General features: G+C 41.7%; 1 protein-coding gene across 3 annotated transcripts in view; it reads right to left on the bottom strand.

Annotated features, from left to right (window-relative positions):
• ERBB4 (erb-b2 receptor tyrosine kinase 4) overlaps nucleotides 1-23,604 on the bottom strand; it is a 779,780-nt gene that overhangs the window by 474,434 nt on the left and 281,742 nt on the right. For all 3 annotated transcript variants that reach the window (XM_081904442.1, XM_081904441.1, XM_081904443.1), the window contains exon 2: nucleotides 704-855. In XM_081904442.1, the coding sequence (XP_081760568.1) occupies nucleotides 704-855 (152 nt within the window). The remainder of the gene's footprint in view (nucleotides 1-703; nucleotides 856-23,604) is intronic.

The following is a 23,604-nucleotide window of genomic DNA, read 5'->3' as shown; positions in this document are numbered from 1 at the left end:
ATTTATTTAAAAAAAAGAAAGAAAAGAAACTGTTCTTAACCTGAAGTACCACTTTAGCCAATGGGGCCTCCTGCTGCAGCTGTGCCACTGGAGCACAATTTCTGTTCTCATCCTGAAGCAAAGTTCTTAACCTGAGGTAATATTTATGGGTAAGCGGAGTCTGTAACCTGAAGCGTATGTAACCCGAGGTACCACTGTAGTTCCATTTAACAGCTTGGAGTAGTAAAACTGTCTAAGTGGCAAAGCTGACTAGGACTGCTAGTCATTGTCACAAGGTAAATTACTCAATTAGCTATGCAGAAAGTATTTCATGTTGCACAGAGTAAAGTTTCGAAGTTGCTCTAGTAATTACAGAGCAGAGCTGTACGTGTTACTCTCCTAGGTACTACACAAAAGGCATTGGCAACAGCTACACCAAAACAGACACACATCCATTCCAGGGATCTATTGCATTCCTCCAAAGGCTAACATTGTCTTTTACAGAGTACAAATTAGAGCCCTATGGGAACTTGCAAAATCAATCTGACTAAAGGCCACAGCAGGACACCTGCACACAAACACCCTGTGTACCACTGGCAATATAGCTCTACATCACCCCCTAAAAATCTCTGTAGAGCTGTCATCTGTACACAGCCTCAATCTGTCATTGCAAAACCAAATGTCAGCTCACATGTATTTTTAAAGTAGCAGAGATGTCACTTACCCGTAAGAAGGAGAGATCTCGGTTATGTTCAATGCTGGTGATTTCTAGGTTACCCATAACTACCTCGCAGTTCTCATAGTACTTTCGCAATGCACGATACTGTTGCTCAAGATCAGACAAAGAGCTTAGCTTGTTCTCCGTGCCAGCACAAACTGGAAGAAAGATGAGGGGGAAGAAAGAATTAGAATTAATGCAAATATACAACTGTAGCAAGATACACAAGAGCAAGGTTTCTGTACATGATGCACTTGACTCCATTAGACCATGCCTCTTTACTCCATGTATTATGCTTGAAGCAAAATGGTAATATATACAAAAGTAAGCTACAATCCAGTGAATTCATTTGAGCAAAATGTACAAAATGGTTCATGCCCACAGGGTGTTTTCTCACTCTCCTGACTGTTGGCCATTTAGCCAACCTCTTCCACATTCAAATATGCTTTTGAAAAATCCACAAGATTTGCAGCAACAGAACACATGGGGTAGATACAGGTGGGATTCCAAACAGAAAATGAGAAAAGCTTCATTACGTTCCGTGATCTGCATATGTGCAACTCTGCATTGAAGTTAATATTCACAATGGGATTTCAAGCATGTGTATGCTGCAATTCAAAAGTGGTGTATATTGAAATGGGATCAGAAGATCAGTAGTGATGCCTGAAAATATATCAGTAGGGCAGCCAGTGGAAACCTAGTACAGACTCAAATGTACATTACCTTACAGTGGCTGATGAGTGCGGTGGCCAATCCCAACTATGGAGAAATGCTTATAAACTGAACTACTGTGTGGTCATACACTGACATAACTTTTGCAGCATCTTAACAACTTTACCTTTACCTTTAACAACCACTCAAGAATCCAGGATAATGAAATAAATTTTGATGTCATCAGAATTCACTAAAGGTTTGTTTTAAATAGCCACTATAACTTAAAGGCAAAGGACCTAAGTAGGTCTGAATACGGTACACTGCAGACGGGGTGTTTGGATATTACCAAATGAGAAGGAAAGACTTCTTTTGGTAGAAGGCTTAGCCAAAGCACACGTGGGGCACAGAAATACAAGTAGTTTCAGAATGCCAAGCAAAAGAACCTAGGTTTGTTAGTTTACACCTGAATGAAACAATCAAATTTATGTGCCTTCTGTGCTCTTCTGATCTGTTTTGTTTTATTGGTGAATAGAGATGGAGTCCAGGGCAAGAAAATGTGCCTCACCACTGCAAGTGCCTCCTTAGTGCTACACAATAAACCAAGGCTTGCTGAAACCAAACACAGTGATGCAGAACAATGAAGGACCAGCATGTACAGTTATCTCTTGAAAGCTTGTGTGGGATTACCAGTTTCATGTAACCAACATGCTTAAGTATAATTACTGCATGAAGGGGTTAATGTAATAGAGTAAGCTGTTCTGACAGACTTCTCTAGGTCACTCCCCTTCACCTTGGGAGGAAAGTAATCAAGCCTATTGTTCCCTTTTAATCTACCTGAGAAGCTTAGCATGTAAAGATGTCTTAGCTGGTTGTTCCAAGCTCAGAGCTCATGGCTCTTACAAACCATTATTGTGTACCAATAATTAAGGAACTCTCACCACTGTAACTAAGCCAAGTTGTACTGCCTGTGCCTTCTGAATGCTGCATTGAAAAGCACCTCAACCTGATGTTTGGAGAGTAAGTAAACTAAACGTGTGGTCTTTTCTATGCTACAGGAAGAGGGAAGTTTGGGAACTCACAAGGTCATATTTTAAAGGTCTGACAGCCTATGTTTCCATGCTTTACTTTGCTGCATATTTTGTGGTGAAGAAGAAGAAGGAGGAGGAGGAGGAGGGGGGGGAGGAGAAGTTGTTATTATTATTTATACCCTGCACATCTGGCTGGGCTTCCACAACCACTCTGGGTGGCTCCCAACAGAATCTCTGCTGGGGTTCTCTCACCAGAGAGTACTTGCCCCAAACCTGGATCTTGGCATCTAAGAATTCTCTTTTCTATAGACCTATCTTGTCCTTGCCACCAACAGCTTTTAGAATTATGTTATCAACAGTAGCAACAGTATGAACCTCTTCCCCTCACTTCTAATTGTAACTGTACAATTGTACAAGCATCATCTACTAACTTTAAAAAAAAAAGAATTTTGAATTATTATTTTTACCAGCATATTCTTGCACTGCCAATCAAGAATTTTACCAGAGAGAAGAGGAGGTGGTAGTAGTAGCAGCAGTGTGGGCTACCCAAGTCATAGTGCTAGTTGCCCAAGAGAAGCCACCTGTTGCTGCAGGTCAGGTCTTGCTGCCCAGCTCATGTCAGGTGCAAGCTGAGCCCAATCCAAGTAACTGACAGTTTATGTTCCTGGCAAGTCAGGAGCAGTGTGTTGAGGTTGGGAAGTCAGCAAACAGTTATTTGATTTTGCAAAGATCTTGTTGACAATATGGATGCCCTGCCCCTGCACACACATGACCAGATCACACAAGCATTAGAAACTCATAAAGAAATTGATGTAATTTGCAGGCAGAAGAGCATTTTCAGGGGCAAGGGAGCTTGGTTCAAAATATATCCACATCTTGTGAGATGGGCAAATATGCATTGCAAGCCAGATTTTTTTTGTAGCCGAAGGACAGCGAGAGTGCAAAAGAACCCTTTCCCCCAGGTCCAGACAGTCCCCAGTTGTGGAAAAAGAAACTGCATTTGAATGTAAAGGTTGGATAACTATTCCAAAAACTAAAATCATACAAACAACCACCCAGATTCTGCAGCCGATTCAAAGGCTTAGGATGCCCATCTTCAGGAGGGGGGAAGGGAGTACGTTTCTTTCCTGATTTTATGGCAGATGTAGTATCCAAAAGGGGAATACAGCCTCTACCCTACAGAAATCTCTCCGTGCAAATTTCCTCTTGGATTTTACTTACTTAAAAGTGTACACCTGAACATTCTGGCAGCTCCAGCAATCTGAATTACTCTCCACCACTGCACAGTTTAATGGTACACACAGCAGCTAGGTGCTCTGAATATGTGTTGGCTCAGCACCATGTTGCTTACAAACATCCTATCCAGAAAAGATAAAACTCCATGCCTGGTCCAAAGAGGATTCTCCAGGAATTCATTCATAAATCTCTTGCCTTTGAGAAATATGAGCCAACATGATATTTTGGTCTATTTCTATCCTGTGCTAAATAAACAGCTATTTGAGTTCTCCACCCACCCCATCCCAAATATTTTACCCCCAAAGAGAAAAGACTAGAGGCGAGATTGGTTTGATTTCAGGAAGGATTTTTAAATTTAGGAAAACAAGCATAGAGACACCTGGCAGCAAAAGTGCAATAAGATGTATTTCGGGAAGAACATTTTCTGTCTGTATCCTTTTGATACATTGGAGTAAAATACAAAAGATGAGCAGAGCATTGCGGGAGAATTCTTTCAGTTAGTGACAACCTTTCTGACGAGAGGCTAGGAAATAGGTTCCAGGTTTACAAGAGTTTCTGAAGTCTGAGATGGAGCAGAAGTATATTATGCAAATCTGCAGACAGAAGAACTGACACAAATGTTTCCTTGAAAAAGAAACCTGCAAGACATAGCTAACCATGTGAAAATGACCCCTGTGGCGCTGGAGAAACACAGGCCCTATTTATAATGACAAAGGAGTGCCTTCTTAAGTGAGAATAGTGTCAGAATCCTGACTGGAGGTCAGAATCAGGAAGGTTCTCTACAAGATTGCAATTGTAAGTTTCATAAAACATTTTCGTACGGTATGTTTAGATATATTATGGCCTTATAAGAAAGCGCCTTGCTACTCTTTCAAGATCTGAGTAGAGAGACCAAAGATCTTCCTGTTCTGGAGAAAAAAGAACAAAATGGGATTTGGTGTAGCAAGAGTATAAAAAGCCAGCCAGAAACCACTAGAGCCCCAGAGAAGGTTCAGTCATGCTAAGCTAATGCAGAAGGCTGCCATGAGGAGTGGCATTAAGTGACAGTCAGGAAGCCCAGCCATGAATTCACACAATTGCCTAATTTCTCATCAGGCTACAATAATAATACCAGCCCACCTTACAGTAAAGGTGCAAGAATTAGTGCACTGTAGTGATAAAATATATTATACCACGACAACCTGCCAGGGTAAGTGTGTCTACATATGGGGGGGGGAGAGAGAGAGAGAGAGAGAGAGAGAAGAGAGAGAGAGAGAAGAAGAAGAAGAAGAAGAAGAAGAAGAAGAAGAAGAAGAAGAAGAAGAAGAGGAGGAGGAGGAGGAGGAGGAGAGGAGGAGGAGGAGGAGGAGGAGGAGGAGGAGGAGGAGGAGGAGGAGGAGAGAAAAGAAGAAATGGCTGGGAGAAAACTTTCCAAAAATTAGCAGGAAGTTTTCTCTTCTATAGAGTAGATTTTAAAACTGCAATCTGACGTTGTGCTGTCCATTCTCTCACCACATTTTCCCATATATATATATATCTACCTGAGATAAAGGCACATGAATTGTGTTGGACATGTATAAATTGCTATACAATTGCCAAGTATTAATACACAGAGCCTTCTGTACTGCTTAGCAAGGAAATTAGGAGTCATATAGATTTGTACATATTTTTAGCAGCCACCCCAATGCATGACAACAAGCAAAAAATGCTGATGCTATACATGGAATGAATTTGGCAAACTATGGCTAGTCCAAAATATGTTTAATTATCAGAAAGTGAAATGGCAGATGTTGAAGTTTGAACACATGACATTGTCCAACTTTTGAAATCTAAACGCAAGTTTTTCCCATAAAAATATCAGCACTGACGCATATCTACTCAGAATTAAATATTCAACCCCAAATGTTGACACCTGCAATGAAAATACTAGGATGGTTCCAGACTAAGCTAATCATACAGTAATGACTACCTTCAATTTATTTGTATTTATGTTCTTTAAATTTATAACACACTTTTCTTCCACGCACTCTGGGCTGATTTTGGGGTGCACATGGGGGAAAGGATGGGGAAAAGTCCTGTTGTACAAGTGGAATTCCTCGAACAGGACTTCTGCTGATGGGACTTATTAGCTGAATACCACCCTAAGTAAGGATCCAACACCAACTGAAATTCTGACAACAAAGAAGACTTTAAACAGAAAATATATTAACCTGCTATTGTTTTCAAAAACCAAGGCTGGTGTGTGGCCTCTAACTATTTTAGCCATGCATTTTTTGCTTTATTGATGGTGCTGTAGAAGCTGCGCAACCACACATTGCATCTTCCGCATTCTGCTCCTGCTTTAATGAACTGTTTAAATGACAGATTAATAGATACAAAGAGTTCAATGGCATATTTTTTCATCTCATCATAAAACATGCATTCTGAAATTTATTATATGTGATGGACCAAACAAGAAACATAGAGACAGAGCTACATTCTACAAATGATTACAGAAATATATAGTCATTCTGCAGTTATCCCTTGATTAATTCCATTTTAACATTTAAATGATTGCTAATATTTTTAGGAGCACATTTTCGATAAGCCAAGGCTGGTTGTTTCTTTTACTTTTAATTAACTTTACTTAATGCAACACTATGCACTTTTGTGCATCTCTCCTCATCAAAACTGCAGCTTACTTTTTAAATTGCTGGAGCTGTTTGTGTGCGAGAGTGTCATTTTACTTTTAAAAAAAAGGAAAAGGGGAAAAAAGCTTGTTAAAGAGGGGCTCCGGAAAAGATTACCAGCCGTGCCTCTCTGCACGAGGCCTTGCCTGAGTAGAGCACGACTTTCATTTGCCAATCGATTTGCCAATCAGGCGGTATATACACAAGGCATTGCTCACAAGATCAGACCCATTGATTTCAGAAGTCCATTTATGAAAAGAGAACTGAAAATTCACTTTCCCATGTCAGCTTAACGACATGGAGCACTCTTTTGAACACAACTGCAATGTGTTTGTAAGCTTTTTCTTATAAGACTTTATCAACCTAAATTGTTTGGCTGATACAAGTAAAAACATTGCTCTGTAGTCTTGAAAGAATGTGTTAAACCACACATTGGTACCCTAAATGCCTCTATTCTGAAGCCTCACAAATGGCCTTTTAAGAAAGATGCCAAGGGGCCAGTGTGTGCACCATCGCTAATCTTGATGTAACCACTTGTAACTTTAAAAGGGTTGTTCTGAGGCAGCAGCAACCTGAAAGGAGATTGGCTTAATGGTAGTCAGGAGTCCAAACTGGCCATTAAACAAATGAGGCATCTGTCCCCAGCATCAGGTCCCTTGGAAAAGACCAAAGAAATCATCTTGAGGTTGCCTAACAGTTCCAGAAGGACTAAGTTGCCTCCATTTCTAAGGCCCTGAAAAGGGTCCACAGGGTCCTATTATCTCAGACTAGTCCTGCTGCATCTGTTTCACCTCAGCCCTCAGTCTGAATCCGGTGCTTTAAATGTGGCTGCTTACTTTTCAGCTCATGCAAATTGTCTGCTAATATGCGCAGTTAATATGTGCTGGTTCGAAACCCATATAGCATGCCACAGTGGCAATTTGCACAATCAGGGAGAGATTCCAGAGCTCCCCTGATTACAGAAGATGCAGCCATGCTACAGTCTCCCACTCCATCAGCTCACATATTATTATGTTCCAACTACCAGATCGTCTGCATTAGCTGCAGAGATTATACATAATGGCCACGTTTAGCATGTGAATCTGTGCTAAGTGACTGTGTAAAATAAAAAAGTAAACCAAAAGAACAGTATGTTCTCCATTATGCAAAATGCAGCTGAAACAGATTTGCCACAGAAGACCATGCTTACTTTACTATCTCACTGTCTTCTCCCCGGACTATGCCTGCTACTTCTAAGAAAAACTTTGAAATCTTGACAAGACTCTCTCCCATGACTTTGCAAGAAAGCTACACATTTTGTTACCTTTCCTTTCATTTTGCAACAGTTATTGCAAGACCCATATTCTGCCTTTTCTCGTGGTTTTGTTTCCCAAGTTCTTTCCTGATTTTACAGATGTCCTAACATTTCAGAAGGGTCCTGTAGCGATTTTACTTTTTTGAGATTGCAGTGTTACATTACCAGAAGGAACCAGCCTATAAACCAGCAAGCAATGGATGCTAATACAGAACACAATTAGCAAGTGAAGCACATTACCAAATACCAGTCGGTGGGGAAAACTGCAGCAGAGTGCTATTGCCCACATGTCTTGGTAGTGGGCGGGTGGAAAACAGGGTGCTTAACTAGGTAGATATAACCAGGTAGGTAGGCCTTTGGTCTGATTCTGCAGGGCATTTTTATATATTTATGCAATACTGCTAAGCACCTGGCAAAAGACATGATGGTGATGTTGAGTAGGGATGCTGACAAAAATCTTAATGTCTTAATGTGGTACCAAATGCTTTCAAAGTTCCATACTGGGACTTATGACTGCTACATAATATAAGTATTTCTTCAAAGCTATAAATAATTTTGGGAACTACAGGATACAAGATCTATCTCACACTCAAGTTCTGTTTGCATGACAGACTTCTGCATACGCAACGAAACTTCTCTTTCCTCTTGTGACACCTGGAAGCCCCTGCACACCCTCTAAAACTTGATCCAGAGAGTTGGGGACCCCAAGGGTAGATTTGTGGGGTGCACAAGAGGAGAGGGGAGGAAGGGGTAATCCTGTTGTAGGAGTAGAATTCTGCTTGCACTGCATAGGATGCGACACTATGTTTACTTTATAAGAAGTAGTGATACATGCAAATATTGGGAACTGTTACATCTTATTGAAGAACAAATACTTCTGAAATATTCTCTGTGTCATTGCTTAGTTTGTGAACATTTTTTTAGGACACTGTACAATGGTCTGTAGTTGGAAGTGAAGAAAATATTTTGAGATTTGACAACAATGGACATGAAAAACATTTTTCTTCCTTGGTCAACAATTATTATTTTGTGTTATGGCCCATCTGTAAAGGTGTTCCTATGTTTAAATACTGCACTACTGTGAAAATATGCTGGAGGGTCTACACCATGCACACAACTAGCTACAAGCTCTCCAGGCTTTGCCAGTACCATCTTTCTAACTTAGGCTGGGAATAAATTAACTGCCGTTCCCGTCCTCCATCTCAATTTCTAACAGCCTTTTCCTTACTTTGTTCTAGCACTGTTTTGCCTTGAGCTTAAGTCCTTAACTCTAACATAGGTACCGGACTTGACAAGCAATTAGAGCAAGCAATTTCCACTCGTCAAACCTTGCTAGATTTGTCATCTGCCATCTGCATGATCATCTGGCTCTCCTCGCGGCCTTGCTGTGAATCTGGATCTACTTGCATAGGAATAATAATAATAAAAATGGCACAAGACACCATTCTGGTGGGAAGAAAGTGACACAGTGGAGGAAGCTGATGTGAGAGTTATTTGCATGTTTTAAAATTTGTATTTCTTTATGTTTTATTATTGGGGGGGGGTCTTTAGGAACACTGCAGCTCTGCCGCTGATATGAATATATGAAGCTACTGTGCAATTCTAGATATGTTTACTCACATATAAGTCCCTTTATGCTCAGTGGGACTAACTCCTTTGTAAGCATGCATGTAAGATTGTAGCCTCAGCCTCAGTGCACAATTACCAAGCTAAAATTTCTCACAGTGAGACACAGCTCACATTCAAGCAGGCCTAACTGGGCATTTGAAGTGGAGAATTCTCATAACCTAAGTGACCATCAGACACCTAGGGGCCGCCCATACTTTGGGTTAATGAGGATTGTGAACCTCTTTCACTTACTTTAATTCACCCTTGTCCCTGTGGCATTCTCGTCCAAATACTGCCCTTGCACACTATGTTGATTTTTAAAAACTGTATTCAGTGCCATTTGGTGAAAAGGTGGAACAGCAATTTTAAAATAAATCAATATCCCAAACTTTATGCCCATGGCACAAATACAAACTGAAATATGAAACAACATATAGCCTTGCAAAGATGCAAATGACAACTCTTTGGCTTTCTTAAGTAATGGTTCTTTCAGAAATGCATTATGCGGTGAAATTTAATTGAGAGCCAATCATAAAGTTGGAAGGGACCTAAGGGTCATCTAGCCCAACTCCCATCCAATTTGAAACCATAGTGGTGCCTGCTTAGCTTTGTAAACGTGCTAACACTTTTATTGCTGCACCGCTAGAAGGCAAGTCTATATTCTGCATATCACAGTAGTGTGCAAGTGGGAATCCCCAGGGGAAAACTCCTCACATATAGAAAACTACTCTGTCAAGGAGAAGTATATGCTATAAACATTCTCCCTAGTACCTATTTTTTTGTGGTTGTGTGAATTAGTTTTGATTTTGTATTTAATCATGTGACAGTCCCCCTGCCCCCCTCCCAGCAGCCTGAATTAATAAAAGCATTAACAATGCTTGAGAGAGAAGATGCTATTGTGCAGATTTCACCATCATCCTCTGAATAAAAATTGTCAGTCACAGATCTAGAAGCTAGATTGCAAAAGTACCACTACTAAACATGCTTTGATGTGCAAATAGACATATAAGCAAATATACCGGTATATTTAACAAGATACTCTGGGTAGGATTATCCCCCCCCCCATTGTAAGCATTAGCTATAAAATTTCTTACATGTTTCTTCAGAAGGCATTACAATGCACAGAAGCAACAGTTTATTCCAATGAGAGAGATATTCCTCACTGGGCTGAGCTGTATTTTAGAAAATGATGCTGAGAAGCTGCAGCATTGTGCTCATACATGGAGCTGCGCTGCCTGCCTGCCTGCCCAGGGGGGAGCCCAGCTAGCAGGTGAATCCCCCTAACAGCTACAGAAAGGAGGGCTGGGCTGGGCTGAGGTTGCCCCTTGCTTCCCTCCCTCCATCTGCATCCACTCACCATGGGACTGAGACACCAGAAACATTACAGTTGTTTAAAATCTGATGTCCTGCTCAAAAACAACAACACGAATCTGGAGCAGCTTGCAACCTCTTGTCAATAACACTTGCTTAACAACCTGCTTAGCTATGATCCATCCTAACCAAAGGCTGCTAATGCATCTTTCTAGATCAAGAAGCACTGCACAACCACAGTTACTCTAAAAGGCATTCGGGTGCATTGGAAACCTTGTGAAACAAGAATGGTTTGATTACTCTGGAATGGTAAAAGGATTAGCCATCTGAGGGTAAGGATGACCCAAAACCATAAAAACCACACAACAGCCTGATTGGGGGTTGACTTTTGGCCACTTGCCTGAAAAGTAAGAGGCAAGACTGTTTGTCCATCCAAGCCTTTTAAAAGAGAAGCATCAGCTATGCACTCAGGTAACAGGCAGCTAGATTGACTGGACGAGCCCCAGACTACTGGGATGATCTTTTGAATATACTAGATGAAGCTGCTATTCTCTGCTCCTGGGCTGCCCAGCAAGTGAAGAGTGTGAGCAGTTATAGAAGAGAATGGAAGAGCTTCTGTGTCTTTATTTTTTGTGTGGGAATTTCAGAATACAGATTCTTTCATCCATGCATCTGCACAGCTAAAACTCAATGCACCTGTTAAAGATACAGCAGTCCTGTATTTCTTTGTTCTTGGTTACCCTACAATCCATGGCCAAGCCGGCATTTGAACGCAGGTTTCCTAAACCTGTTGCCAACGCTTTGCCAACTGGTCCAAATGTTTTTCACAATATTTCCAGTATTTCTGTATACACTTTCATCTCATAACAATGATTCCTCCTCTAAAGAGCATTCATTAGCATTTACAGTTACTCCTCTGAGTTTACGGAGTGAAGCCATCACTCAGAAGCATAATGTCAATTGCTATTTCACATGTGCAGTGACAAAAAAATAAAATAAAAATACCACGCACCACTAGCCTTTTAGGGAATGGAGCAATTGAACAGTTATTCCTGGCATAGGGAAAATGAAGATGTTTTCTGTTTGCTAGGCAATTTAAGGAGGGGATTTACAACTCTTTGTAACAGCTATTTCCAAATGAACTGAGAAGTGCCTGAAAGCCTTTCAGTGAGCTTCATTCTTTCTTCTGCTCCTAGAAACTAGCAAAACATCCAGCCATGGTATCACACATACAGCCATCACCAGAGGTAACAGGACAAGGCATGGAATGGAGCAACTGATGCAAAGATGGGGTCCTGTCTCCCCCTGTGCTTTCAATAGTTGCATAGAAGTTACAGGTTTTCATGTCCCTGCATGCCAAACTGCACACTCATCACCTGCACCCCAGAAGCTTAATCCTCCTTTGTCACCCTGGACCATTGTTTCCTCCCCACTCCCATCTTTCCATTTGTAGGTCTAACTGGTTACAGAAAAAGCTCTCCTGTATTGTGACTAAAGGCTGGTTTCAAAGAGGGATGAGATGGGGGAGAGGGAGGGAGGGTAGACACAACAAACTTTGTGATGAATAATCACAAAGCACAACAGAGAAGCCCTTTTGCATGCATGTGAGTGTGTGTATAAAAGAAGAATAAATTCACCCAGGAGCTTCTACAACATCTGTTGCGATGCTGGGACCAAACCACTTGCAGTCCTTACTGAATTATGCTTCCTAGCTTCAAAGCATGAAGGGTTTTTCTTCCCTCACTCCTTTGTAAAGCTGGCACTCTCCTAGAGGACCAAGTGTCTGCTTAACTTGCACAACACATTGCTTTGGTACAGGAGCAAAGAATACCATAGCAACTCCAACAACACAAAACCTCCTTTGGGATTCAGCTTTCCATTCGCCTTTGAATGTGGGGGGATGGGGGAGGGAGACTGAACAGAGGGGTGCTTGAGAGCTGCAGACATTTACTTGACGTTAAATGTGTTTTAATTAACAGCACACACAAACACTGAAATTTGTGCCCATTCATTCATCTGATATCAGGCTCAACACCATTCAAACCAATGGCAGCTTGGACACCCATCTCAGTAGGTCACAAGAGAGCTCTTATTTTCCACCTCAGAGTTTTAAACCACGTTTGGTAAATTACAGGAAACTTTTTTCATCTCACCATCATGGCTTGTGCAAGAGAGATGCCTCTAGTGGTGGCAGTCCAGAGTGGTAGTGATCAGCATTTAACTTCACCAGTCACAGATCAATGTAATTATGTGTAATTATTCACCATTTGATTGCACTACAATTACTGTGTAGTTACAGGCTAACTCTGTGGTTACTTGTGCCATAAAATTAAAGCATTACCCTGAGATCCACAAATTACATAATAATCCTCTCCCAAAGTCAATTAGTAATTGCCACATAATCCATAGGTCACATAATGAAAAGGTACAAATATCTGTTGTGGGTAATTAGACTGAGTAATGGCCTAATTATAGAGAACCACACCCCAATATTCTCCTCTTACTGCATTGCTGAGCTAGAAGAGGACTAAAAATTCAGAAAAAGAAAAAGAAAAGGAACTCTCGACAAACATTTGGGAAGTGAAGTGCTTAAGTATAAAATGTCCCCTTTAGGGCTTAAAAACCCTCTATTCAACTGAGCAAGGATGAAATTAAAATTAACTGACACTGATGTTTCTCCAAAGCTCCTCCAGCGTATTGGGAGCCTCAGCAGAAGATGACATTCTTTCCAATTCCCACAAGTTTAAGAAAGATTAAATTAAACTTACTGTAGAATATTTTCTGCTGATCAACACAGCAGCTCACAATCTGAATAAAGCAAAACAAAAATACCTTAAGCAGTTTTCCAATGGAGCTTTACGTTCCCAAACTGACCTGATCCAGCGGGAGGAGGGAAATAGGGGCTTCTTTCATCTAGGGGGTTATGAGCTGCAGATCCTGATCAGAAGCTCCATCTTCTACTCTGAAAACTTCTCCTAATCCAAGTTATTAAGCAGGATGGTTGTGGTTATAATGGTCTGATCCAGATGACACACCAAGCCAAACCATGGCTTTCTGTGACTATGGGAGCACATGGTCAAAAAGGAGCTTTCAGCCACTTTGTTTCTTCTCTCCAGCCCTGTTTGATGCTCATGTTGTACCACACTAAGCCAAGGTTTGGCTTCATATGTCATCCAAACCGGGATACATTGTTGAACTCTTCTCACATTAGCCATGGTTAGTTCTTGGTTGTGGCTCATGGTTAGTGAGGAGAAAGCCCTAGTCTGGATAACCCAGCAAAACAGACCAAGGAAGAGCAAAGCCAGTTCAAGCTGCTAAGCAAGAGTCCGCATGGTCTCACTTCGCAAAGATTTGGCTCAGTGTGTTCTCTGAATGAGGTCCTAGAGGAGAATGGAGAATGCATTTTGAACCTGCTCTCTACTTCAGGTACAGTGAAAGATGTCTAATAAGAAAGACTCTGTACACACATAGCCATTGATTGATACAAGGTGTTTTGTGTTCCGTTTTTTATCTAGATCAGCTACTGGGGAAAAGGTTAGAAGAGAGTTTTTGAGTCTCAGCAGCAAAGCCAAACCGCCTCCACCCTGTAAATTGTGTGCCTAAGCTCTCAATCCAGCCCCTGATCCAGAGACCAGGTTAGCCTGAAGAAGAATTGTATGGAATGCTTTCCCACCAATGAGATGGTCTGCACATTTTCTTTGCCTTAGTCAACACTTAAACTTTTGTTGCAAGTTACTGTTTTTAAATGAGACATGCTATGGCACTGATTAGGCTATTAATAAAAGCCAGCTGCTTGATTGAAAGAGGATATCAAAACTGGTGCTGCTCCTCATGACATTTCCTTGCTCTCTCTCTCTCTCTCTCTCTCTCTCTCTCTGTAGTTTTGCTTGATTTATAGGGATTTTTTTCACCTAAAACAATTCCATAATAAATTGCAGAAGCTGACTTTCAGTGGTGATGAATTCAAGGAAGTCAGTAACAAGCGGAAATCCAAGTAATTTCCCACTACCATTAGCTGATTCACTACAAATGGACTTAGTTCACACTTTGCCCTAACCGATATTTTTTTTTAAAAAAATAAAATAAAATCTGAAAATCTGGTTAAACAGCAGGATAAATGACTTGGGCACAACTTCATTAGGTATCCTGCTTCCTTCTGCATGTCCTGTTAGAAGCACAAAATTTGTCCAGCGTTGTCCCCTTTATAATAATAGAATGATACTTGGGGACATAATAACAAGCTGGGGGGTGCTAACCTGTGGCCTTCCAGATGTTGTCCGACTTCATCAGCTGTAATGAGCAGGGCCAATGGTCAGTGATGATGGACTTGTGGTCTGGCAACACTTGCAGGGCCACAGATTAGGCACCCCTGCATTACAATAAACATGCTGGGCAAAGGGGAATTTTGAGAGCTGTGTACATGTTCCATGTGCTGCACACTGGCATATGTAACCCATTAGCAAAAACTGCCAACTCAAATTCAAGCTGAATCTTCAGAAAACACAATAGCAAGGAACTTGCCTGCTTTTAAAATTGCAAGCTGACAATTCTAGTGGTCGTATGAAATGCACCGATGCAGCAGCTATATTCCATATTCAGCAGATATAGCCATCTCTACAAGGGATGAATACTCTGAGAACTGGAGTCTTGCCGTCTAGAAACCCCTCGGAGATAGAGTGGGGCTGATGCTGTGGGATCAAATAGGAGACTTTCTACTGCTAACATCAGCAAGTTTTCACAAAAACCTACTGAGTTTAGATTGTATCAAGTGGGAACTGATAGCAAGCAGCTGTTCCCTCCTCCCTGTCCTTCGGATACAGGATGTGGATTCACTCTTGGCAGTTTGGTCCTCCCTCCCCTCGCATCTCCCTAGCAGCTTCCACAGGGCCCCACCCCACATTGTGCTTCATTTGGGACCTCGCAGGAATAATGATCTCCCAGCCCCAATGGGCTTGGTGCCCTGGCAGGGCTTAATGCCATGGAGATAGCTTGCCCCAAAGCCAGCCGGTCACCTGAGCACCCTGCCCCCAGGGTGCATGGAAGGGACCATTCTCTGTGAAGAAGGATGGCACAGGGAACAAATTGGGGTTTGGCTTTCACTGGTGAAAGTGAACCCTGCATCCGAGCCTATCAGCATGTTCCAAGTGCTGCCTACACTTTTCTGCACTTCCATCCAGTCCTGACCAGAGTTCCAGCTGGAGGTCACCGACAACGTGAGAGTGGGGTGGGGGAGCCGGTGGCCAGCCAGGTGTTGTTGGGCTCCTATTCCATCAGCCCAGCCAGTAGGGCTAAAGGGTCTGGGGGAGGGGGGATGAGAGCCATCATCCAGTTGCCTCTGGAGGACCACAGATTCTCCACCCCTGCCTTTGGGAGTCATGTCCCTTTATGTTCTTTTTCTTTTAAACGCTCATAAAGCCCAGCTTGCCTATAGGAAACTGCTCCTTTGACCTTTTTTATTCAGTCATGGGTTTTGCCCCCCCCCCAAAAAAAACCATGTTTAAGGCTCCCAGAAATGGGAAGACTAGTCAAGGGTGGGTTGCTTTTCAATTATGGCTTTTCAATGATGTGGCTTTCAGGGTCCCTAGTGATTTTTGAAATACTTTTTTTAAAAAAAAACCTGACAAGGTGTTAAGCAGGTGACAAAAATATGCCTTAGACGTTAGTCAAGGGCAGCAGTATAATAAAGTCAAGGACAATATTAAGAAGTATTGGAACAGAGCCAAGCTGGGCTATCGAATAACCTTGCTGCAGGTCAGTAACACTGTATTTGAAAGACAAGCCCGTGAACCTTAATGGCTTGCTACTAATTCAAGTGAAGGGAACTCACATTTCCACAGCTGAAAAAAGCTAAGGTTTTCACTGTTATTGATGATGAACTTTCATAACATTAATATCCAAATGAAGGAGCACAATAAATACAACACACTTGCAAGGGGTCCGGGCATTATTGTGTCCTCTTCCCCCCAGCCCCCGCTACCCAGATCATACATACTACATGTTCTCAGCTGGAAGCAAGAAGCAGTGGTAAAACAGAAGAAAAAAATGTTTACAACAAATCCAGTCAGTTAAGTGCTGTCTTGTCTGTTATGCTCTCCAAGATGCCACCTCCTTGTCCAACCCCCCAACCCCACCCCAGACTTCCACTACGTGTAAGGTTGAAATTCTAAACATATTTGTTAAATGTAGTCAGAATTACTTCCATGTAAATATCACTAAGATCCTGCTGGGAATTGATTTCCCTGCAAAGTATGTTCAGGATCATAGCCTGGGTCCTTATCTACTGTATTCCATTTTGGAGGCAACGAAAGAGAGTATTTTATTTTACTGTGTTTTAAAACCTTGCCTTCAAAGAGCCCCATGCAGGTCGCACATTTCACCCCTCACCTACATCCCTTTATCAAAACAAGAACCTTGTGTTGTTGGTTAGGAAGAAATGGTGGTGCGGATTGGAGTCTAAAGGGCACCATGTTGACTAGTCCTGCTCTACCTCCTACACTGTATCTTGTTAGCTTATCTTGGTTACGCTAGATGTAGACTGCCCTTCCTTGCTAACTGATACCCACTTCTATCTGATGAGATAGTTGTAGTCATACAATTGGGGAGCAGACCACCAGCTGCCTCAGGAGTTACATTTTGCTGTTCGATGCCACCAGAAGTAAATACAAGTGCACACAAGCTCTGGGAAACAAAAGACCTTTCTTTAATATTCTTGTCTATTATCTCCTGTTGCCCTTAAGCAAATGTTAGGGGCCTTGCTGCTTTCTCCCCCATGGCCTAAATGGGGACAATGCAAAGGTCCACTTCATCTAACTTCTGAGGGCATTTGTGCATGTGCAGGGGTTTCTGAAGGAGTCATTACTGCACGCTCACAGCGTACGGAATGTGACCCATTTAAGGCACAAAGCAAGACTTGTGACTGAACATTCCTGCATAATATTAAGGAGTTGTCAAAGCATGTGCAAACCAGTTGGTGGCAAGTGGTCCTGTGCGTGAATTTACCCGCTGCAAAGGGTCCTTGAAGCTACTCATCAGTTCTTGGTAAACGGCAGTGAAAGTCAGTGAATCTAATTTGACAATAATGAGCCTATGCATCAATGTACGTCCCGCCAACCTCCGGCTTTCCTTTTTAAAAATAATAATAATGATAATAATAATAATCCAGCCACCACAAGAGACTAGCTACTCAGTGTTACAACAGAAATCTCCTGATGAACGGGGCTCACTTCTGTGCCCTTCATTCTAACAAAAAAGACAGAGTGCCTGAATGCAATCACTTGCAGTTTGTTACAACTAAAACAGGGGCTAATAGGAAAGGTTTAATTAATAACAATTATCCAGAGCGTCAGTGTGATTCAGGCAATGTCTCCGAGCATGAAGGAGACGCTTGACACTTTGCTTCCATGTGCGGACGCAAGAAATTTCTAGGCAAAGTTAATGGAAAATGAGCGGTTGACTGCTGCCGCAATTCAAATGTACTGTAAAATTATTGAAATGATGCCAATGTCACAGGAATGCGCTTGGCACTAACTTCTGCGATCATTAGCCCTTGCTGCATGTTAATAACGTTTGGTCAAATACCTCGAAAGCATGTCACAGATTTTCTTTAAAAAATAATAATCTTACAGGTAACTGTTTTCTGTCTTCATTATATGATGTACAGATAGAGAGACAGCTACCATTGTTCCTCTGGAGGTCAATATGCTGGTTTATCAGAGCTCTGAGCTTTCTGTGCTAAACCCCCATGATCTCAGTAATGCAACACTCTGATTGCTCTGTGGTGACTCTGGATCTCGCCTGTTCATGTCAATTTCTCTTCTCGGAGGCGGCTGGGCAGGGAGGAGAAGAACGGTTTTTATGAAATTCCAATTGTCTAAAGCGGTAGAAACTCCTGTCAGTCACAGATGGTTTATTGGCTGAGTTCGCCAGCAGGGGGTCTCAGCTTGAACCTCTCCACTATAATTAGTGTCATCGCAGTCAAATGCAATTTGTCTTTTTAAAATATAGGAAGAGGGCATGCTAATGGTCCAGCTGACACTTCTACAGCAAAGTCTCAACAAGCGCGCGGCAGCTTCTCAGTTGTTAGGAAGGTATGAAGACCATGACCTGCGCAGTACAGCTTTGAACAGATTTTACTTCCTGGGTGCTGTGTGTGCATTTCCCTTTACAGAAGTATTTCCTCCACCTAAAACTGCAGGTAGAGTTTTACATTCTGTTGTGTTTTTTTTAAGAAGTGCTGAACTTACTATTGAAGGGCCACAGCTCAGTAGCACAGTACCTGCTTTGCCTGCAGAAAGTCCCAGGTTCAGTCCCTGGTGTCTCCAGGTAAGGCCAGGATTGTTTGTTGGCTGAAACCCTAAATAATAATAATAATAATATATTATCTATACCCTGAACATCTGGCTGGGCTTCCCCAGCCACTTTGGGCAGCTTCCAGCAAAATATTAAAATAAAATAAAATAAAATAAAATAAAATAAAGAACTGCTGCCAGCCTGTGTAGACAATGCTGAGCAAGACAGACCAGCAGTTTGACTCCGTCTAAAGCAGGTGATTATACTGCCGTGAATATACAGACTCATGCAGACCTTAATAAATGTAGGCAGCACAATGAAAGGGGGTTTAAGACTGAGTAGCCGGGTTTATCTACCAAAGAAAGGAAAATGTCAAGCCTCCTCCGCACTTTCAGAGGTATTACCTAAACCACAGTAATATTCTGGATAATTGTTATTAATTAAACTGTTCCTATTAAATCTAGAAAGTTTATAACTACCGCCTTAAACAATGATGATTCATATTACTCATTCCAACCAGATGATTACACTCCTGTGAACAGGAGGCCCTGAATAAAGAGGGACTTAGTCCAAAGTAAACACGTATAGAATTAAACTGCATGGCTCTGGACACCCAGGAGAATGTTCTTTCTTTCCACTGCACCCATACAGGTATTTAAAGACTTGTTCCATTCAACAAAGAGAAGGGGACCGTGGCAGTCCTTGCGGTTTTGCATTATTATGATCATGCCTAGGACCCTTGGACCTATGAGACTGCCACTCCTGGTATGTCCCGCGGAAGACCTTACAGTCCATAAATAATAACCCTTTGGATGTCCCGGGCCTCACGGAGGTTAGGTTGGCCTCAACCAGGGCCAAGGCCTTTGCAGCACTGGCCCCGACCTGGTGGAACGCTCTGTCACAAGAGACCAGGGCCCTGTGGGATTTGACATCTTTCTGCAGCACCTGCAAGACGGAGCTGTTCCACCTGGACTTTGGTCTGGACTCAGTCTGACCCCACCCCTTTATTCTTTTTGATGGAACCCCTTATATGGGATCCTGCACATAAATTTTCCCTCGGCCCTTTTACTGGCCCATGTAGGACCAGCATGGGTAGCTGGCCCTGGTGAATATTTCCTCCCCTTATGGTCTTGCTTTATGGGCCACCAGTAAAACGGGGCTGGATTTTAAGCTGTATTTTAATCAACTGGGTGGCGTGTGTTTTTGTTTTGTTTTTAACTGTCTTTTTATTTGATGTTAGCCACCCTGAGCCCAGTCTTGGCCAGGGAGGAGGCTTATAAATATATTATTATTATTATTATTATTATTATTATTATTATTATTATTATTATTATTATTATTATAATACACCACCTTCTTCCCTGATGGGACTCAAGGCAGCTTACAGATATAAACCTGAATCACTAAAAATCAGAAAAAAATATAAAAAAACTATCAATATATAAAAAAAGTTTGAAACATACAAATAATCACAAATCGCTGTGACTGATGTGCTTTTACCAATTACCAGTGGTGGATGGGTTTAATATTCAGCTTTTACAGCCTGGGTAAGCCTCACTGATTTCCATGGAAAGCGGCCCAGGGAGGGAGGGAGGACATGGATAGAGTACACATTCAACTGCATCCACGTCACCCAGGAGAGCCCTTCAGTTGTCTGGAGAGGTCACTTCCTGGTTGGCGTGGAGAAGCAGTTTTCAACGGAGCCCAGCAATGGAAGTGCGCAGCTGCCCCTGTGTTGGGGGACACTGCTTCATGTTACATCTCTAATTCCAGATTAGATATTTCAGAAGCATTTTGAGAGCTGACATGGGTGTCCCTGCAATGCCACAGCAATGTTTCTGCTGTGACCTAGCAGTTTGTGGTGTTGTATTGGTGACCAAGCTAAGTAGTTGCTGATCTAACAATTCTGAAATGGACAACTAGATGCCTCAAACTGGACTTTCCACCCCAATCCTAAAGATCAGGGCATCAAAATGAGGAATGCTATACTCAGATGTGAGTATTGTTGGGCTGTAAGTGACTAATATGATTCATTTCTGTATACAGAATCCGATCCTAGCCTAATCAACACTGTACAGAAACTAACATGGGTAGAGCAAATTTCTCCCCTTTTCTTACTTTTATACTTTGCATGTTCCTCTGAAGAAACTTCATTTCTCCTTCTAATCAAGTGATTAACTTTCACAGAAATCAACCCAACACTTCAATTTTTTGGATTATGCTTTATCTCTTTTGCACCAATTGCAAATATCATTATTGCCCACACAAATGTGCTGTGCAGCCCTGGCTTTATCACGAAAGGACTAGTTACTCTTTTTAGAGTGACCAAACCCTTATTGATTCTCTATATTTGGTCACTTTCATATCTGATGATGATGATATTAGTACCACACAATAATCTTTCATCTGCTTTTCATTGTTTATCACGGCTGTTATTCAGAGCCACTGCAATCCTGGAAAGCTGTCACTCATCTGTGCTATTGTTCGCTCTTGAAAATATGGAGGAGCCCATCTCCCATGACTTATTTAATATATATCCATGGAACTGAAGGCAGAATAGTTTTTTCTCATGGTCAATGAATACTTTATGTATTCTACTGAACACAATATTTGAAGTACAGTGTTTGGAAAGTTCTGAAGTCTTACTTTGATTAGAACACACAAATGTGCATGCACACACAGAGAGAATATGATATTTGATTCTTTATCTAACTAAATCAAAATTAATCTAACCCTAATTTAAACATTCAATTTCTCCTGGCTGTAGGCTTTAAAAACCAAAAGGATTTGCAATAATTCCTGTCTAAAATACTAACAGCCAGCAGGGTTTCCAGATTCAACTATTCAGTGATCAGGGCTTGACTTCATGAGATTCAAATATTCATAGAATATTAATAAATATCTGAATATATTTGTGAAGGTGCTTTCTGAAGTTATAGCAATAAGCCTAAATTCTAACTTTACTTGCATATTAAAAGCATTAGAACTTTGTTTTCTCAAGATCACCAAGATGCTCATTTCCAGACTGATGTTTTATATAGAAATGTAAGAGCTGGATAATTTAGTTCAAAGAATGGAATATTCAGGCTTAAAGCTTCAACAACACAGACTTCAGAGGAGGCTTCTTTCATGCAACACACATTTACCTAGGGATTCATTAAATTTGTCCCGTTCCCCCCCCCCCCCCACGATCCTCAAACACCAATCAAAGCCCTAGGGAGTATCACAAGCATAACTCTTTTAAAAACCGTGGGCATAATTTGGGCATATGCATCCATGTGCAGGTGCTGTGCATGGCTTTGAATGGGGTGCAAATCTCTATTGTTAAACACCCAGCTAGCTTGTGAAAGTGTGCACACCTCCGACTGCCCATGTTCATCATCATTGTCATCTTCAATGTAAAAAGTAAACCTAACAGGATTAGTGGCAAAATGATTGTCAGCACCAGTGAAACTATGTTGGGAAGCAAACATAAGAGACTACTGCACCATCCTTAACAATCCCCATGACTAGAAAGGGGGAGCATAGCTCAGTGGTAGCGCACCTGCACTGTGTACACGGGTTCAACCCATGCCATTGCCAGTTAAAAGGAACTGGAAGCAGGCGACATGAAATACCTCTGCCTGAGATCTTGGAGAGCTGCTGCTAACCCAGTATTGGGTTAGGTAAATAATAATAATAATCAGAGTAATTTGGGAAAGTATAGCTGGGAAAATGTGCTACTGGGTAAGAATGTAGTCAAGGAAGTAATGGGGAAATCATCTGCCAACAGTCTCAGGGAAAATCCCTTTTGTTCCACTGTATTCTTTGGTCTAGATCTTTCTGAAATTACAAGATGGATTTTGAAGAGTAAAGCTGAACCTGGAATAAACATGATAATTTGTAGAGGAAATATTCATACATCATGCACTGGTCACAATATTGATGGTTTAACTGAGCACTTAATCTAGTAGCAATAAATCAATATATCACATGACATGCAAAATGAGAGCAAATCACTTGTTATCTGCTACCCACCAAGTACCTTGAATACTAATGCTATTGTTACGCACACCCCAATCTCCACGTGCTGTGAGATTCCAGGGGGTGCAGGGCTTGTGTTCCCTTTTGGACAAAGAGGCACAGCAGAGACTGTGGCGTCTTTATAATATATGATTTATTTACACATATTTTACAACCTGAGCCTAGATGGTGGGAGAATCCTCGTATTACACCCCAAGCGAGCCCTTTGCATCTCTCATAAGCCTTGGGTCTGCAAACAGCCTGACCCAACCAGCCCACACAGTGTTCTCCCCCCCCCCCCCCCGGTTTCTCTGGCTTGGCAAACCGCTTGCCAAACTGACACAGTTTTCCTGTTCGCTTGTGTCAGGCAAACTGTAATTCTACACCAAAACTACAGGTCTTCTGTCTTATCAACTATCCCCTATTTGCTTTGCATAATAACCCTGTCTTTGTTATGCTAATGACTCAGCCATTGCAATGATTACCTCTTGATGGTTCTTCTCCATGGCTCCTCTGCCAGGCGGTTTCTTGGACATGGAAAACTGGTTTAAATTACAGCCTCTGCTAGGCCCAGGAATTTAGGAAACTAATCACACTATGTTTTTGTACTGGAAATATAGGCTCAAAGATGTGGTTCACAGCTCTGTTGAGCAGGAAGTCAGAAAGGGTGGGGATCAGGATGATTCAGGGTCCTTTGGGTGAACAACAGCTGAACACTCTCCAGAAGTCAAAGTACAACTCAAAACAAGTTTAAAAATGGCATAGCACTTGACTGAGACATTCCATACTGGGAGTTCAGTGGCCACCCAATAAGTGTTTGACTTGGGCCTACATTTT

The sequence above is a fragment of the Podarcis melisellensis genome (genome assembly GCF_964234715.1).
Source record: "Podarcis melisellensis genome assembly, chromosome: 1".
NCBI classification, from domain to species: domain Eukaryota; kingdom Metazoa; phylum Chordata; class Lepidosauria; order Squamata; family Lacertidae; genus Podarcis; species Podarcis melisellensis.
This window is presented reverse-complemented; position numbering and strand designations above follow the sequence as displayed.